Source organism: Pelodiscus sinensis, chromosome 4, assembly GCF_052426305.1.
Source record: "Pelodiscus sinensis isolate ZL-2025 chromosome 4, ASM5242630v1, whole genome shotgun sequence".
Lineage (NCBI taxonomy): Eukaryota > Metazoa > Chordata > Testudines > Trionychidae > Pelodiscus > Pelodiscus sinensis.
The window spans coordinates 95,093,465-95,107,118 of NC_143055.1; the positions used below are offsets into that span (position 1 = coordinate 95,093,465).

At 39.8% G+C, this 13,654-nt stretch overlaps 1 protein-coding gene and 1 long non-coding RNA gene across 3 annotated transcripts in view; one reads left to right on the forward strand and one right to left on the reverse strand.

Moving 5' to 3' along the window:
* The window catches only part of LOC149524552 (uncharacterized), a 157,801-nt gene that overhangs the window by 40,462 nt on the left and 103,685 nt on the right, over positions 1–13,654 (reverse strand). The window lies entirely within an intron of this gene.
* Positions 1–13,654, forward strand: part of HHIP (hedgehog interacting protein) — a 110,126-nt gene that overhangs the window by 15,528 nt on the left and 80,944 nt on the right. For both annotated transcript variants that reach the window (XM_014577905.4, XM_006131776.5), the window contains exons 3-4: positions 5,419–5,575; positions 6,253–6,454. In XM_014577905.4, the coding sequence (XP_014433391.1) occupies positions 5,419–5,575; positions 6,253–6,454 (359 nt within the window). The remainder of the gene's footprint in view (positions 1–5,418; positions 5,576–6,252; positions 6,455–13,654) is intronic.

Below are 13,654 nucleotides of genomic sequence, written 5' to 3' on the forward strand. Positions count from 1 at the left end.
GAGGGTGGGGCAAGGGTGTTTGGGTTTGTGTGATTAGACTGATGGCAACCCTAAGCCTGAACTGAACTAGCTCTATTACTGAATTGCACCAGAAATCCATCCATAGTTCTCTCTCCATCTGCAAGTCAAAAATAGTAGTAGATACTCAGGTTTATGAGACTGATTCATTCGCAGCTCCACAGCTGCTCCATGACCTGGGGAGAGGGCCCCTTTCCCTTCTTCTCCATAGGGTGACCATATTTCCCATGCCAAATATGGGACACCATGGGGGAGGTCTGCTCATGCTTGGGGCTTCAGCTCGGGGAGGGCACACTGCACTCAGGGCTTCAGCCCTGCAGCAGGGAAGGGGAAGGAGGCAAGCATTCAGGGCCCCAGCCCTGCAGGGGAGGGGATGAGCCACCGGTGCTCCGGGCTCCAGCCTCGGAGTGGGGAGGGGGAGGAGCCACCAGCACTCAGGGCTCCAGTGGCTGAAGCTCTGAGAGCCTGCAGCTCCCCACCCTCCTTGCCCCAGTGTAGGAATGAAGTTCAGCCCCGCAGCATGCAGGGTGGGGAGGGAAGGGTAGCTGCCAATGCTTGGAGCTTCAGCAGCTGAAACCTTGAGCACTGGTGACTCCTTTCCACCCCCTGCTGCAGGAGAAATATGGGACAATGTGCCCGTCGTTTAAAAGAAGTCGGGATGCCAGAAACAGACCTTAAATACTGGACTGTCGCAAGAAAAATGGGACAGATGGTCACCCTACTTTGGCATGGTATTTTCAGTACCCAAACCCCCAAACTGAAGATTTGCCACAAATAAGGGGCCTATATCCCCTCTCTGAATTAGAAACCACATTTTACTTCACTTTTGAAAACACCAAAGCAAACTGACAACAACTGGGTTCAACAGTTTACCTGTCCCCTTGTGCCCACTATTCTTGTTCCTGGCAAAAATTAGTTGAGGTGATTATGTGAAGATTTAGCTCCAGATGTTAAACTCTAGATTAACCAACAAGTGGCATCCAAACCAAAAAGGCTGAAATGTTGGGAGAATAACCACCCCGTGGATTGCAATTCCAAAGTACTTGCATACAGTCAAGGATAGCTAACACTAGTGGTAGCTGCAACAGTGCCACACTGTGCTACTGCTGGGATTAAATTGTGTGACCACCTGACCCAGTAGTCTCCAAAAGTTTCAGCACTGGGAGCATCTGGCTGATATCTGCTCAGTAGCATAGATAAAGAGTTGTGGGGAGGGAGGTTAGCTAGGGTCACCATTCTTCCGGGATTGGCCTGGGGTCTCCAGGAATTAAAGATTAATGTTTAATTAAAGATTATATCATGTAATTAAATCTCCGGGAATACATCCTATCAACATTATTAATTGTTTTTGTCAACAATTTCAGATATGAAGCTAGCACTTATACTACTCCCGCCCCGCAAAAAGAATCCCAAACAAACAAAACATTTTCAAAATTCATCAGCATTGAACAAAGAAACCACAAGGAAACAGAAAAAAGCTTCCCTTGATTATTAAAAAAAATATTCTCTCTCTCAATGAAGTAAGCAGGAATAAAGGCATTAGATCAGATACCCAGATGGCATAATTCAAGGTAGTTCCATTTAATTCAGTAGGTTAAAAATTCATGATTGATAATAATTGGCAATACAGTCAAAGATTTGGTCAGGAAGATAATATTAGGGTCTTTGGTGAAAGCTGTTTCAATGGAGGGAGAAATCAGATTAAAAGAGTCTAGACGGGATTTGGAAAAAAGGAATTCCAGACATCAGTTGTAGACAGTATGTTCAGTGCTCTTGGAAATGAATGGGAGAGGAGAGAATGTAGTTAGAGAAGTGGAATCAAGGAGGTTTTTTTATGAAGAGGAAATTAGAGCATACTTTAATTTGAAGGAATGAATCATTGGAGAATAAGGGATTGAAAGAAAATATTAAGAAAAAGAGAAGGGAGAGAAGTGAGATTAGAATGGGAAGAAGGGAAATGGTCGCTGGAGCAGTTGGAGTAGTTAAAGGAGGACAGCAAACAAGAAATCTCAGTTTTGGTAGTGGGGGAGGGGAGGGGAGAGGGTGATTTGGAGAAAGGAGTAGAGGGAAAAGGGATAACTTATCATATCTTGTTGATTAAAAAATTAGTGACATCCTGACCTTAGGTGGGAGCTATGGATAGGGTTAAAGGGGGAGGCAGAGTTGTAAGACAAGCGTTGTGGTTGAAAATTAGCAAGGGTGGAATTGAATGAGAATACAGAAGTGGTGCTTCTTGGCTTCTGAGATGGAAGAGCTGAAGAAGGAAAGAATGATGCCATAGTGGTGAAAGACAGTATGGTTGTAGCACTGCCATCCAGGATGTTCAGCTGGATGAGTTCAGGAACAGAGGAAGTTGTTGGTGAATGAAGCCAACACTGTGGGTTGGTTGGAGGTGACCTTGCAATGGGAGAGAGCGTATGAGTCAAGGGTGATGGAAAACAGTGAGATAGGGATAAAGGGTGACAAAGCGGTGGGGAAAATAGTTTCTGAACCTGAAAGCTCTTACCTTCCCTAGCAAGCTTTGGATCCAGATTCCAGACTGGATTCCAAATCTAAATGATGGGTTTAGATCTAGATTTCCTGATATGAACAATCCTCAATTTCAGGGATATTCAGATGAGAAATTTAAGCTCAGATTCCTTTCCTTTTTACCATTAATATTTGAAATATAAAGAAATTTTAAGCCTCCCAGGATCCCAGCAAAACAGAAGGGACTTAAAGTGAGCAGGAAAAAAAAAGATCATTGCATGTTTTATTTTAAAATATAGCAAGAGATACAGAAATTAACATAGGATACAGAAACTCACAACCACATAAACTGCAGCAAAGTCAGTAGCAGTTGTGCTATACTAAGGGCCGAGTAACACTTGCAGGATTTTCAACCCTTATATAACGTAAAAATTTCTTTATTGGACCACTTGCATAACTAATCTAATCTAATGTAATATATGGCAGCATATTTTTTTAAGTACGTGCTTTGTTATCACATGGTAGACTAAAACCTAAGGGCCAAGTTCTGCTTTTTTATGCACATGCCTGACTTTTATTGAAGTCAATGAGAATTTCATAGGCATCCAAAGATAAATTGACCTTAATTGGATGGAACATATACAGGGTGGTATTTTGAAAAGTGCTCACAGTTGGCCTAACTCCATTAAGTTTCATGGAAGTAGTTAGACCTACTCAGAGCACTTTTCAAAATACCACCCATTATGCACAATTGCAGTTGTCCTTACAGACACCATCCGTTTTTGACAACTTAGCAAATCCATTGGCATTGTAAAGTTTAAGAGTTCAGTTCCAACCCCCGGAAAAAGGAATGGGCCTGTTGAATGGCAAAAACAAGTTCAGTATATTTCACACTTGCTTATGTACTAAAATACTTCATGATACAAATAGCCACAGAAATAGTGAATCGTCTTATGTATAAGTAAAGAATATTCTATATGTCATTGGTTAAATGAGTTTGCATCTGGCAAAGATGCTGGCTAAACAGTGTGATCCATACATACTCTTATTTATTCTTTTCTGTAGACAAAATTCAGATTCAGAATAAAGAAATATGTCCTTAGTAAAAATGGCATATTGAGCATGTTGTAATTCTACAGCTCCAAATGTCTATTGCATTTAGCTTGGTTGTCTATTATAGGCTGAAACAGAAATTACTAAGAGCTTGGTCATGCCCTCTGAAGTCAAATAATTCAACATCAAGATTCTGGATTGGTTTTGGATCTATCTTGACAGCTAGAGCCTTAGAATACTGTTCCATGTTTATGTCACAATTAATCTTCACTTATTCCATATGAAAATTGTGTATCTTGTTTTCTCATGCATTTTTGTGCTAGTTCCTATAAATTCGAAACAGACACTAACAACTGATATTTGATGAGTTTCCAAATTCATGCCAATGAAACCTACATATTGGATGATCACGTGTTCCAAATTTTATTTTATATAACCCAAAGGTACAATTTCACCCATTACTTGGAATGATCAGGATACTTATTAAAGGAGGATTCATATGAAAAGAATACATGGTTATGTGATATACTCCAAAAGTTTTATTGACATAAGTTCAGGATAACTGCATTACTTACAAGTGGTGATACGATATAAGAGTTATGCTGATGATCCCAACTGGGAGCCAACAAAACTTTTATACTCTATACTGCATTATTATTAATTCTGTATATACCATGGCCCAAATCCTGGCCCAAACAAAGTATCCTTTTGCATTGCTCTGGCAATGCAAAGGGAACTTAAAGATGTTCTAGCCCAACTACCTTGCAGATTTTACTCAAAACACCACACACATATTAAAGGGCCAAATTCTGCTTTTCTGATGTACACATGAGCTTTGATAAAGAGGATTAAAAATGGGTAAAACTTACTAGAATAGGTCTACAGGCAGAAAGCAATAGTCTTGCTGGTTTTGGAATATATTAAAAAGTCAACAGTAAAACTATTCTCTCTCATAGATTTCTTATTTCTTTTTGTTCCCTTTGGGTTTTCAAACTCCTTTCAATAATCTCTAACTTAAAGAACTCCTTTCAGCTAAGGACAGTTTACAAAAGCCATCTTCACTTCCTTTAGATAGGCGACAGGTATAGCTATAGAGCAGGCAGAGGTATTCCCTCTTCTCAGCTGCTGGAAAGTGAAGAACTGGACTGTGACATTGAACCTCAAGTTCTCCCTTGCTAGGGCTGAGTACTAATGACAGAGGTGTAAGGGTACTTGAATATAAATTAAGTTCTGTTTTATTCATAGTTCTCTCTTTTTGAGACTATTACTCATGCGGCTTCTTTTGGTGCCAATGCTTCATGGAGTTTTTAAGATATTGATAAACTTGGTTGAAGATTTTATACCCTTTTATAAATCAGTGGGAAAGTGCCATCATTTATTCGAATGACAGCAGCATCAAAACAAAATAGAAACCAATACTCTATCATATAATGTTGTTAAAATAATAATGTTAAGAGTAAGCTATAAACCAAAACAGAAAGAAATAATTAAATCAAGGCTGTGGTAGGCTGTACAATGTATTGTCCTTCATTAGAGAGGTCTGTTGACAGCAACAGGTACATAGCCACCTTTATTCTGAATCCTCTCTCACGTTTTTATGCCTTCCTCTTAGGATTATTTTAACATAGTTGTTTTTTTTCTTGCTTAATCATATTGCAAATAATGTGTGATAGAAATTGAGGGAAAAAAAAGCCAGAAAAGGTATTACTCCATCTATCTGTGTTTATTCAGAGCAATCCTTTTCTGCAAGACAAAACTTTGTTTAAAGTGTTGATTTTTCCACTTAGAATATAATCCATTTGAACATTAGGTTGAAGGCACAAGCCCTGTGGACTTGACAATGCATTAAACACTTTTATGCTCTTTTACATTTTTAAGGGTTTCTTCAAACTACAGCTGATGAGTTTTGCTTTTACTATACAAGAAAAGATGGTGGCTTGTGCTTTCCAGATTTTCCAAGAAAACAAGTGCGAGGCCCAGCTTCTAACTATTTGGACCAGATGGAAGAATATGACAAAGTGGAAGAGATCAGCAGGTTCATAAAGATTAATACTGTTTAATCTAAAAAAACTGACAAATCTTTGTGGTTTTCACAGTGAATCAGCTCAGTCTGTGCTTATGCTCAGCAGCTGTGTCCTCCAGATGTTATTTTCTTTTTCTTCTGCTGCTGCTGTTGGTGTGCCTTTTTTATCACATTAACTTAGATATTTTTAATATGTAGGTTACTAATAAAGTATGAGCTGGTCCTTTCTGTGAATTATATGTACTTTATGTATGTTGTTTTTATCTGAAATGTATTACTAATCATTTACAGCACTATGGAAGTTCTTTATGTCAGATAATGTTATTTAAGTATTCTCCTTAAAATCCATCTTCAGAGTGAAATTTTATCAAATTCTGAAGTCATTGGGATTTTCAGTGCTTACTTTAGGAGAGAACTTGCCTATAAAATTCACTTTCTTCTCTGTGAATTTTGCTCTCAGATCTTAGGTTAGTTTACTTTAACTCCCAGCTGCTATGTAAACCAAATTCTACTCTTGTGTGCACATGGCTTGTTCTCATTGACTTCAGTAGGAGGGGCGACAGTGCATTTGAGGACAGAATTTGCCTTTAAAATTTTCTTTTTCTTAGGAGTCATGTTTTAAGAAGGTTTAGAGAACTGTATCTATTGCAAAATAAAAGAACCTCACAGTTTTTCTCTTATTTCCTTAGAAAGCACAAGCACAACTGCTTCTGTCTTCAGGAGGTTGTGAGTGGTTTGAGGCAGCCTGTTGGTGCAGTACACTCTGGGGATGGATCACACCGACTCTTTATCCTTGAGAAGGAAGGATATGTGAAGATTTTCACTCCTGAAGGGGATATAATCAAGGAACATTTTTTGGACATACACAAGCTTGTTCAAAGTGGAATAAAGGTTGGAATTATTTTTTTATTTCTCTCTTAACATCTGCTTATATATTAATCTAATTATTTATTACCCTCCCTCAAAATAATAGAGAACAGGAGCAATGCTTTTCAATGAAATACGTTTAAAAATATTCTAAATATGAAATATCATAGAGTTCCAACTGATAAGGAAAGAGAGCATAATGAAGAACTCTTCTTTCTTTGGTTAAAGGGAAAACACATTATTATGAGAACGGTATTCATTTTTTTCCCCTCTGTGCTTCTATCGTTTCCTTCCCTGGAATACACAGAAGGAATGTACAGCATCAGGACTACAAAGTTATCTCCACATTTACATTATTTAGGCCTGATTCTGCTACTACTCAAGTCTGCCAAACTTTGGCATTGACTTCAGTGGGAGCAGGTTTGAGCCATTTAAGGAATTATTCTCACTTGAATCTTTTGTTATTACCAATGGTTATCGTAAAAGCATGCAGAAGGGGGAGCTCTCATCACACTATCCAAGAAGTGTGGGGGGGGAGCTATCCTGTGTTTTTTAGCATAGGGGGAGCTGTATTTCCCTCCCCCATTCTTCAATCTCTGAGAACTACAAAAAATGCCCATTGTCTCGGGTATAGTCTAAAATATCTGGCACGCAACCTGTACCCTAAAAACATTTTATTGAACCTCTAAACGCATGCATACAAATTAGTGATTTTTTTTCTAGTGCTGATCAAGTTCTCATTAAAGTGAATGGAAAGACTACTATTGACTTGAATAGGAGTTGTAGTGGGGACCTGATGATGTGACATTATTATTCCTGGAGATGTTGGTTTTCAAGTCAGTATTTCTAGATGCAACAATAATATCATAGGATAAGTAAACATAAGAGAATTCAAAGGCAACCAGGTTATGTTTTAGTTAAAGTACATTTATTTTTATTCCAGTATTTACTTATGTAAATGTTTATACTAATAACTCAGCTGAAATCCTACTATGTGATATATAACATTTGTAACCAGGTTTTGCATTAAATAACTGCCATCTAACTTATTAAAAATCCTCCTTACATTAAAAAAACATTGGTGACATTAAAAAAACATGAAAACGAGCTATATTGATCTAAAGTATTTATTACATGCTTCATAGGTTTTTCGTGCATCAGATGCAATGCCATTGAGCTGATTTCAGGTATCCCACTTACATAGATGTATAAATACTGATTTAGTGAGTAACTTTAGACTCCTGTTATTTCAAATCCTGGCGAAGTGTTTATAAATATGATTTTGGGATGGTTGCATTACTCATGATTGATGAAGTAAATGTATGTGAGGCAGTCAATCAAATGTACATGATAACTTCAGTTTATGACACGGTTCTGCAGTTTATCATATGTATATTACCAAACCATGTGTTGTAAATATTCACACAAGCAATTATATACATCTCTTCACATATATACTGTATATATGCATACATTTCACTTGGTTCACACAAGAATCCACCCAACCAAAGTTGTTATGGGGAATTATAGATTATTGTAGGACAGTGTGTGTTTGCATATGCCTTAGATTTACTGCAGCAGTTAGTTATTGTCTAATGTCAAGACACATATTAATAAGCTAAATTAAAGGATTTTTAAAGGTAAGCAATGAATAGCCAATTCCAGAGCATAAACCCAGATTTAGCTCTTTGTGCCTACATACTGCACACAGTGGAATAAATTCACAGTGGAATAAATATTAATCCTCTTGGTTAATATTTGTACAACTCAATGTCAATAGAAAGCAGAATTTGTCCCAATATGTGCTTTAGCCCACTATTTAGCCAGTGCAGATCAGGCCATTAACTAATTTCTAGATGATTTACACATGGGTATTCCAATTTCTTGTGGCTTTCTGGAGAACAAGGTGTTAAAACAATTATTAGTGTGATACATTAGACATGAATCCTATGTATGAATCACCCTTCGGTCAAGAATCCTTCCCCCCCCCCCCCCATTCCCACCCTCATCGGTCTCACTTTCCCATGGCCCTGACTAACTCGTTCCATTTGACTGCTCTATAAAAAAAGGGAAGGTGAGACAACACTAGCAAAAAATCACCACTGCTAACTTAACTGAAAGGCTGGGGGCAAAGGAAAAACAAGCAAGAAGCCAAGACAGTCCCCAGCTAGAAGGAATGATGGGTGTTCCAGTACAGGGGTCTGCAACCTATGGCTCTCGAGCCAAATATGGCTCAGTATGGAACCAAATATGGCTCTTCTGTCATTTCCAAACACATGCAACTTTTAAAATTAAAATAAAAAACGAATTCAAAATTTTAAAAATGCATAATTCCTCAGTTCAAGATGGCCCTTTCTTGTCTATTTCACCTTTAAGCAAGGGTGGAAGTAAGGCGATGTGCCCTGGTAAGAACTGGCTGCACTGCAGGAAGAGCCAGCTGGGGGACTCTGCTTGTTTAAAGGGCTGGCTGAGGGCATGCTGTAGGGATGTGTGTACTCTCCCATCGAGGACAGAGAGAGGGGCTAGTGGCAGCAGATGCCTCCATCTGGCTGCAGCAGCCCGGCTCCAGCCCCCATCTGACTGCTGTGATCTGTCTCCAAGCACAGACCCCACATCCTGGCTCTGGTGGCCTCGTGACTGCTGCAACAGCCTGGCCACAGCAGCTCAGCTCAGACTGCGGCCACAGCAGCCTGGCCAACAAAGTTCCAATCCGGGCCCAGCTCTCATCTGGCCACAGCTTCCTGTAACTGGCCCTGATCATAGGGCAGGCCCCTTTGGTCTGGTCCCAATCTAGCTGCAGGAAGGGCTGGCAGCAGTCCCCCTCCAGCTGCAGCATGGTTAGGAGGGGAGGCCACGATCCGGCTGAGGCGATCTTGACCCAGTCCCTCGTCCAGCCACTGCTGCCAAGGTGCAGCAGCCCAGTCCCAGCCAGGTAAGGTAATCTGGCCCAAGGCCCATCCCTCCCATACTCTATTTCCCACCCCCAGCACCCTGTCCTGCCTCCTGCACCTCCCACACACTCCAACCGCCTGCCCTGAGCCCCTCATACAGTCCAATCCTGACTCATGCATCCACACTTAAACAAACTGCATCCCCAGCAGCAGCAGAAGTGCTATTAAATGAAATTTGTGAGTACAATGTTTTATTTATGCTGTTAATATTATTGATAACTGACACGATGATTAATAGGATGTATATTTTCAGTCATACAAATGAGCATTCTTATATGGTTCCTAGTTGCAGGACATCAGCTATCAGATGGGGAGAGGAAGGCAGGAGAACGCAGACAATGAATACATGCAGCCCTGCTGCACTAATAGTTATCTAAAACACCCAATAATTTCAAAAAATAGAAGAGAATAAAACCAAATATTTCTTAAAGATAATTTAAAACAGAAGTTCTCAAGCATTTTACATTGTATATCATTATAAAAGAACCTCCTGTGAGCCACCTTTCTTCTCATTCCCATTCACACCAATCATCTTTTTTCCCATTCCCAGTCACATAACATCCCAGTGCCAGCTAGAGACACTGCTCACCAGGGACTTGTCTACCTGATTCTGGCAAAGCGCTCTACAGGGGAATGCTATGTAAAATGATCTAACATGTTTCATTTTAATTAGCATGATAAAAAAAAATTAGTTCCTGTTAACGTAATCCCCGTTTCAATTTTTTTAAATGCAAAGACTCTTTCACAGTCTGCATATTTTGCTAATTAGTGTTTCGGGACATGAGCATGCAGATTACTGACGTGATTGACCATGAATGGCTCAGGTCTGTTGGGGCATTGTAGCTGTGGGTGGGCTGACTGAATAAGAGATCGCTTTACAATACAATAAACATGTTTATTTCTCACTAATGTAACAAACTGTCTGTGTACATTTGTTACAATCAGCCTGATTCTCTCCTTGCAGTGGTGTAAATTCAGGAGTAACTACTGTGAAGTCAATTGATGTTCGGTAATGTAAGACCAGAATCACAGCCAAAATGTTTAAGTTCAGCGTTTTTCTATGCGTGACAAAAAAATTTGCCATTTTTTCTCCAAACACCAAAAAAGCTCTTTTTATATAGTTTTCATGGATTTTAAAGAAGAAACAGCCATTGGATAATCTAACCTGGCCCCCCTGTAGTGACACAGGATTCTCACCTAGTTATCACATGGCCCTGAGGGAATGAACTGAACAGATAATCAAGTGATCCATCCCCAGCCACCCATTCCTAGCTTGTCCTGTAGTTTAAGAGCTTGGATGAAGAGCTCACATGACTGAAGTGAACCTTCTGTTGGAAGATTTCCAACTGAAATTAATAAGAACCATTGACAATCTCTCCCTATCCACAGCCCCACTCCATTTGAATTTGATTTAACTAAAAATAATATTTTCACTTTTTGACAAAAAATGCTACTGGATTGAGGCTGTGTGCACTACATTTTATTTTTACAACCAAGTTTTAACCTCCCTAAAGACAGCAGCTTAAAAATTCTCAGATTAATTTGTATTTATATCTGAAATAGTGAGGGCCTGGCTATATACTAAGCAACAGCACAGCAAGCCAGAAAGTGAATATAAAGTATACCAGCTTGCTGTGCATTAATGAACTGTGTGGCCATTAGGGACGTTAAATTGTGGATAATTGACTAGTGGATGGAATTTCCATTGACTACTTAATTAGTTGATAATGGGGGGGGGACTGCAAAGCCACAGTGGGGCTAGCTCCCGATTGGGAGCTAATCCCCCTGTGGCTCTGCCTTTTAAATGAATTAAGAGCTGCCAGGTGCGAACCAGGAATCAGCCGATTCCCAGCTTGCTCCCAGTCCCAGATACTGCGCCTCTGCTTTTTAAATGTGTTAAGAGCCCAATGGAATCAGTCTCACCAGTCCATATACAAAAGTAAAAATCATCTCCCTACTCCTACTCAGTACTCCCCTGTTTATATATACATGGATGTCATTAGCCATTTTTCCCGATGCATCAACAGGGAGCTCAAGTAGCATTGCCAGTCCACTATGGCCCCTAAATCATTTTTTATTTTATTGTAACATTTGGTATTTAAGACTTTAATATCTATTTATTGACTATGGAGTTTTATAATCAGCAACCAGACAATATTATTCCATTTCACTCTCCACCCAAAGTGTCTGAAGTAGAAATCTAATTGAAAAGGGCATCCTTAAAACTGCCTTTGCAGCATTACCACACCAAATTATATTATATGAAGATCAATTTTAAAACAAGGCAAAACACAGAATCTTTAAATGTAAGACGAATGAAAACAACAGGATAATAGGACAAAGCCTGTGAAGCCTCTAAGGAAAAAAATAAAACCCCAAAAGAGAAAACGTACGTCAGTGAAATTATGCTGATAATAAGCTGTTATGACTATATGAGCTAGGCACCATAATCTTAGATACCTTGTGCTCCATTTCCTGGTTGTGAATTGTTTTTCCTTGTCACAATGGCTTACATTTTAATAGAAAGTTTCCATATACAGATTGAACCTCTGTAACATGGGACTCTCTGGTTCAGCAACATCCGTTGTCCAGCATGGCCATGGCACGGGTGTTCCAAGACCAGAGAGGCCCGGTGGAGGGCTGGCAGCTGGGCTCCCCGCTGCTGGGCTGCCCGGTGCACTGCAACTGGGCAGCCAAGACACAACCCAGTGGGGCTGCCTGCCAGGGGCAGGCACTCAGAATACCACAGCGGGGGCTGCCCGCGGGGTCAGGAGCTCAGCGCACCACAGTGGTGCTTCCCAGCAGGGCCAGGAGCCCAATGTGCAGGGAGCTCGGCTCTCCAGCATACCAGGGAAAGAGGTGGGGAGACCAGCAGGGCAGCGAGGCTGGTGGCTAAGGGGAGCAGGATAGGAGGCTGGTGGTTGGTCCAGGGCTAGGGTGAGTCAGTAGCAAGGGAGCCAGATATGACCTCCCCTGGTCCAGTAAAATCCCTCATCTGGGACCGGTCAGGTCCTAAGGGTTCCAGACCAGGAAGGTCCAACCTGTATCTTAAACCACATATGCATCTTCATTTCTTTCAATTTTCAAATTACCCAGTAAGACTGGTTTTGCACACTTCAATGATTTCAGAGATTTTAGTGTAATAGTCTCAACGTTCCTTGTACTTATTTTAATGGCCAATACACTTCTGAAGCTGTTACAGTGAATATAAATGTAAATATCACTTTGTTTTAGGTATACATGCTCCATTTAAAGTATTGAAACACTTTTTATGAACATTAACAGTCTAGATAAACCCCAAGAGCTTGACTGTTCAGTACACAGGGAACTGGCAGGTATTAAATAGGCTTTCTGTAAGGCTTGGAGTCAAATGCTCCAAATATTCCAAAGCCCCTCAAGGTGGATGGACACTCAAAAAGTGAGCTCCTTGCCTCTACAGACAACTTTCACCAGGATCACAGGGTTAGCATGTGAAACTTTCATAGTCTATTCCCTGGGGTGTCTACAATGCATTGCGATATGGCCTTTAATGACATGATTACTCAAATAATAAAATATAATGTTGTGCAAGATTTTGCTACAATTTTAGATGCTAAGTGTGTATCTGCATTAGTTACACTGAATTGAAGTGTAATTGTACCTTTAATTATTTTGACTATGCTTGATAAGTCATCTTGAGAACTGACCAGGTTAAGGTCCTGATTCAGCAAAGTACTTACGTAAATTCTGAAATAAGAAAGTGCTAGGATATAAGCATGACCTTGAATGCTTTGTTAAATCATTGCATGAGGCATCATATTTTGAGCCGTGGCTGCACTTTACAAAACACACATGACTCCTTTTTAACCCCCTTTTGCATCTCACAAGATGACGTCTATTTCAATTCCCCCTTTAGGTTTTATCTCTCAGCAGTATTGGCAATAGGGCTGTTAAAAAATATTACAACAATATATCATGAGACTACTGCTGGGGGCTCATTATCTTTGTGCTCAGAAGGAGTTGAAGAGTTTTGCTCAAACTCACTCTGAGACAGAAACCCATTACAGTTTTAGTTAAGGTTGAATAACAGGTTCCATTTCACATGTCATTTTAAATTATTTGTAACATCTTGAAATTTTCATTTCAAGATGTTACAAATAATTTAAATGTTGTGAAATGGAACCTGTTATTCAGCCTTACCCAGAACAGTTGTGGCCACTTCCATTATATAATGGTAACTAGTCCTATACGATATTCAAAGACTGACAATGTTTGACCAAGATTAATTCAAAAT